General features: G+C 40.5%; 1 protein-coding gene across 1 annotated transcript; it reads left to right on the top strand.

Annotated features, from left to right (window-relative positions):
• Positions 1–644: 644 nt before the first annotated feature.
• ccka (cholecystokinin a) lies at positions 645–4,040 on the top strand. Its single transcript, XM_028013633.1, has 4 exons — positions 645–732; positions 2,382–2,461; positions 2,679–2,862; positions 3,306–4,040. The coding sequence occupies exons 2-4, from the start codon at positions 2,384–2,386 to the stop codon at positions 3,437–3,439; spliced, it is 396 nt and encodes a 131-aa protein (XP_027869434.1). The 5' UTR covers positions 645–732; positions 2,382–2,383; the 3' UTR covers positions 3,440–4,040.
• The last annotated feature ends 1,723 nt before the right edge of the window (positions 4,041–5,763 follow it).

A 5,763-nucleotide genomic window follows, 5' to 3' on the forward strand; every position in this document is an offset into this window, starting at 1 on the left:
TGAGGCATTGATCAGTTCCTACTTGTTTCAGTGTTAAATACCATCTGTGTGACCAACAGGATCACACACACCTTCTCTGTTTCCACTGTTTCACCGCTGCAAAAATGAAAGTTGCACTAAAAGTTTCTCTGAATTACTCTTTGACAATCCCCACAATGGCTTTATCAGAACTCCTGTGGAGATTATTGGTAGGTGCATGCAAACAAAGCTGTGGATTGAAATTTGGCCTTTTTATGGAGCTACGAAGCCTGTCGTACCTGAACAATACCTTCCGCTCTTAAAAGCAAAGAGTGATTTCCCTTTGAGCTGCACGATGAATGGCTTCAATTGCAGTCTATTGTAGTTCAGGCTAAATAGGGCCTTTTAGCTTGTCTCCACTTGAGTCCTCTGATTGTGTCAATAAACTCATTCTTCGTACGCGTGTTGTTCTCTGTAACCCAGGTGAGTCAGGCGTAGCCATCACTATCAAAGCTGCCACAGCTGAAACTATCTGTCTTCGTGTTGGTGTGTGTTCTGCGGTATGTGTGCACGTTTGCGTGCTCAGTGGCGTCAGTGCTGCCAGTTTCTGCGCCATCCACAGGCTCCTCCCACCGGTACAGGCTCCTCCCACTTCCTCTGAGTCTGTATAAAGGGTAGCATCCCCTCCCTCTCTCCCATATTCTCTCAGCCTGAGCACTGGAGCAAAACTCTGCTTCTTCAGATACTCGTCCCCTGGTTTGCCGACAACTGGAGGTAAGAAATACACATAATTTTTTGTCATTCAACTTTGTGAATTTTGCAAAAAGATAAGTACTTAAAGGTACAAACCCCTTAAATGGTGTAGAATTTTAAAAAGAGGGCTAGAGTTATTTTGCTTCTCTCCTCCCCACAATTTTTTAAAATGTTATTTTAAATGATTATATGAGAAATTCAACATGGTAGATCATAAATGATCAGAAATATCTGAATTACAGGAAGTGAGGATGACTATTAATAGTCAGTTGTTTATTGCTAAAACAATAATGGTAAATATAAATTTGCCACTTACGAAACATAATTTGAAAGTTGGTTAACAGTCAAATATATTATACTTTTAGAATTTTTTTTTAAATTTCAGTGGAGAAAATTTTGCTTTTAGCTTGAATGTTTTATTTTTGCATTTCAGTAAATGCTAGGGCAGATAAACAAAAGTAAAAACCAGAGCTATTCTTTAAAAGCTACGCAAATTGTAAAATGTGTGATGCAGAGTTGTGGAAAAGGTTCTCACGCACAGCAGCACATCATTATCAGCCCGATGAATAATGAATGAAAGACGACCAGCTGCTATCAGGAATTATATTAGCATTGAAAGAATGACTGCTTACAGCACCACTGGGCCACTTTCTATAAAATTATTGAAATGGACATTTGTTTTCTGCGCCAGTGATGAAATTACAGATCAATTCTTGATGTAATTGAGATTAAAACTAGAGCTGCACGTCTCATCTGCAACTCCTGGTGTTAGGAGATTATATGAGATAATCAGTGAATAACCAGGGAATGGCTGCAAAACAACCCCATCACCTTACCAGGATTATTTTACAAAGAACCTAAAGCTGGAAAAGTCTCAAACATGATTCTGAGTAAACATGTTCAGTAACGGTAAACAGAAGTCTGCAGAGCGTTGAGCTGTAATACCAGCCCAGATGCAAATGGAGACAGTGGGATTTCATAATTACTGCAGATTGAAAGCCTCTAAGCAACTGGTGTTGTTTTGATCTAATTGGACTTTTCTTCTGGAAGAGTTTTCTAATACCAAGCACCGTTCATCACATCTAATGAAGATTACTCACCAGGGTGAAAAATGAGCAAAATCAGCCTCCCAGATGTAATATTGCATTCCAGAATAATAATCTATCAGTGATATTCTGAGTGTGAGGAAATATTTCATTGACATCATTTGTTAGAGGAAATTTTCTTAAAAGAGGTAATTATAGACGAGGAAAAACAAATATGATTTAGTCCCTCAGTGAGTTCATTTTAATATAATCTGGACCCAGAAAGCAAAACGCAGAACCAAATTAAGATGTGGAGATAATTATCATATTTCCTTTGAGATTTATTCATCGCTGACACACACACACTCAGAGTGTGTGTGTGTGGGGGGGGGTGTGTGTGTTGAACAGTAAAATGTTCCATCACTCAACCAGAGTGTATAAAACAGACAAAATGATATTTGCCGTATTTTCATCAAACATTAATCTCTTCTCCCCGTATTGTTCTTTAGAAATTATAAAACTGTTTGAGATTTTTAACTTAAATTGTCTGTAAAGCTAATTGATTTCTTTCTAATTGAAGCAAAAGATTTTGATCATTTAACTGTGTGGCGTTCATGTTCTCTTTTCCATTTATTTTGTATCCAGTCATGAATGTAGGTATCTATGTGTGTGTTATCCTGGCTGCTTTGTCCAGTGGCTCCCTGAGTCTGCCTGCACAGTCAGTGGTAAGACCCCCCCCAACCCCCCCACCCCTTCCCACACACACACACATCGTGACACCATAAGTCACAAAAAACTTAAATCAGTTAATATGAGAGACATTACATATGTTTACTTCCGTGCTTTAAAAGTAGCACATATAAAGAAAATCATCATCTACACTTTTTCCTAGTTAAATTAAATTCAAAAGGAATTTCCGTACATCTTCCTTTCTTCTGCCAGAGAGCTGAGAGTACGTCTCACTTAACAAACAGCCTCCATGCTCCGTCGCCCAGCCGAACACGCCAGGTCCGCTCAGCTCCAGCGCCACCATCAGACCGGTTCGCCCACTACAGCCAGCTCCGTGAGCACGCAGAGGCTCCAAACAGCCTGAACCAGCTCCTGGCCAGACTGATCCCCAGGAAAGGTGAGGGCTCTGGGGTACGGAGGCAACAACGAGAAGCTGGGGTTATTAACGTCCTTCCCTTCAATTGTTTATCTTTCTCTCATCGTCTGGTGATTCTTTTTCTTCCCTGCGTCCGTCCGTCTGCACTCCACCATCATTCACGCTGAGCCCGTATCCCACCATCTGCCATGTCCCTCCTCCTCCCCGTCTCTTCCACTTCTTTTTAACCAAACCTCCTCCCTCCATCACTTCCTCTCTCGTCTCCCTGTGTCTGCTTTAGGTCTGCTGAGCTCACTGCTCTTGTAGAATGCAAAAGGACAGAAATAGAAACAGAATAAGTCAAAATAGGTTAAATTGCTCCTTTTCAGCAGTTCATACCATCATTAACAGCAAAGTAGAAAATAAAAAATGTAAAAAAAACAACAACTCAGTTTTCATCACTCAGTGTGTTTGATTTCTTGCAGGTTCTGCCTTCCAGATCAGGTCCTCCCTCAGCAGCAGAGCCCTGGCCCCCAGCCACAGGATAGAGGACAGAGATTACCTCGGCTGGATGGACTTTGGAAGACGCAGTGCAGAAGAGTATGAATACTCCCCGTGAAGCCACAGCTGGCTTTCACCACCCGGCCCCTGTCACAGCCACCATCACCCCCCAGTTAAACCAGCAGAATCACATTACAATTTTTTTTTACTTTTACAACACATTTAAATAAGAATCCTGTATTGAGTTTAGCATAAAAACGACAAAACGTACTTAATAAATGGGAAAGTAATATATATTTTAATTCAGATAAGAGACATCAAGAAGCTTGAAAGCAGTATTTTTTTTCCATCTAATGACTTCATTTGCTCTTTAAAATAAATCATCTCGTTAAAGAGAGAGAAGCTCCATCATGTCTTAAATCAGTTCTGCTGGGTTTTTTTTTGTTGTTGTTGTTTTTTTCTCTGTGGATTCATTTCAATGTTTACTAAATACAGATTAAGTGCTCTGGTATTTAGGACAGTGGAGAGTTTATATGAGTTCCACACAGAATAAAAGCACAATTGCATCAACCTGCTGAAAACGGCGCTGTGTCGCACAGGAGTATGAGTATTTACTGATAAAGTTATTTTAATGTCAGTTTAATTTTGCTTAACACTTTTGTGAAAAGGTGTTCATTTCAACTGTTACGTCAAAGTAATATTAAAATATCTCAACTCAGCTGAAGTGTTGGAATATTCCTGGAGCATTTTATTGAGCGTCTGACTCTCTCACCGTCTTTGATGTCCAAAAAAAAAAAAGAAAGGAGTGTAACGCTTTTAGAGGTTCACATGGCACGCAGCCTCGGTTTGCTTTAACTTCACACAGGTGTCCAGAGAGAACATCTTTTTATGCCCCACCATCTGCATCCGGAGCGTGGCGTCACTCTGAATGACGCAGAGCAGCTGAAAAGGGGAACACCTCCGGTCCGCCCTGCCGGAGGCTGAATCTGGGAGGACAGAGTGAAAAGACCAGAGCTTGTTTCAAAGGTTTTTAGGATATCGGCTCTTCGTCATCCCATCGTCACACCCAACTCTGCATATCTTCTCTGCAGCTGATGATGAAAGTGTTTCTCTTTGGAGAGTTTCTGTAACAAGCATGTTTCTGCTGACTTATTAGTGTCAAATCTATTTGTTGAAGGGTTTTCATTACAAATATACAAACGTACCAAAGTTACTAATGAGAGAAAAAAAAATACTACTAAAAAACCCACCTCATAATAACAAACAAGCGCGGCCCTCACTGCCATCTAAGTACTGTGCAAAGAGCGCAAAACAATATATGTAGCTATACGATACCAGATCAACCAGTATTACCAGAAACCAGCTATTCTAGGCGGTTGATTAAAGAAAAGAAGAAAAGACTGCCAAGTCTGATAAAAATGTATTTTTTGAGCCTCTCATTATACATCTGAGATTCTCCAGTTTTAAACTGGACCTTAATCAAGTGTGTTGCTGGGATGTGGGTGTGGCAGCATCCTTCCACCTCAAAAGAATCAAGTGTTGCACCAGCAAGTTCAAGAAACCTTTGTGTCCTCCAGCAGGTAGCTCCACCCCTCAGAAACAACTCCAAAAAGGTCAAAGTATCTCCTAAATTGTGAGAAAATTCAAATGGAGTTATTAACTACAGGATAAGTAATTGTCCAGTTTAGGGAAAAAGGTATTGATGCTCTTATTACTGATGATAGAAATTGAGAGGCACCAACCTAATAGGTCCTCTTTTATCAGAGTAATAATATGCCCAGAACGACAGACATCACAAATTAGTTGTCCAATAACAGTGGCTATGATTTGGAAGAGGCGTTTCTCCATCTCAGTTTCTACTTTCTTTTTCATTCAATGTAAGTCTAAATAAAGCTCATCCATCCTCTGACGTCAGCAAAAAATGCAGATGCATCGTTTTGTATCAAGGCCAATATCAAAGACTGCATGTAGCCAGCGTCAGCCCAGAAACACAAACATACAGTTTGTCTGTGAGCATTAAATGGTTTTCACCAGGACTTTGTAACATAAGAGCTAAATTATGAATTAGTGTGAACAAAAACTGAGCTGTCGATCCATCTTTAGGCTTGTGGCTAACGTTCCCTGGTTATTCACTGTTCATTACTGCACTGTTGAAAAGAGTCGATGCAGCTGATGGTTCTGTTCAAAGATAAAATAAGAGCGCCACACACTGGATTTCTTCTGTGGTGTGAAATTAGAAAACGTCGCCACATCATTCAACAATTTCATTCTGTCATTATAAAACAATCCACCAAGCTTCAAAATGTGAACTTTAAAACTCTCAGGAATGTGGTTTATTGTGTCTCTGTGTTCCTTCAGTGGTGTTGCTTTCTCAGGAACCACTTGAGGGCGCCATGGAGCGCCTGGGCGGACACCAGCAGGTGTCCTCAGGAGCACCTGCGT

Source organism: Xiphophorus couchianus, chromosome 3 (assembly GCF_001444195.1).
Source record: "Xiphophorus couchianus chromosome 3, X_couchianus-1.0, whole genome shotgun sequence".
In the NCBI taxonomy this organism is placed as follows: Eukaryota; Metazoa; Chordata; class Actinopteri; order Cyprinodontiformes; family Poeciliidae; genus Xiphophorus; species Xiphophorus couchianus.

Coding starts and splice junctions, on each gene's coding strand:
- ccka (XM_028013633.1), top strand. CDS start 2,384: ATGAATGTAGGTATCTATGTGTGTGTTATCCTGGCTGCTTTGTCCAGT. Junction 2,462..2,678: donor GTCTGCCTGCACAGTCAGTG/GTAAGACCCCCC, acceptor TTCTTCTGCCAG/AGAGCTGAGAGTACGTCTCA. Junction 2,863..3,305: donor CAGACTGATCCCCAGGAAAG/GTGAGGGCTCTG, acceptor GATTTCTTGCAG/GTTCTGCCTTCCAGATCAGG.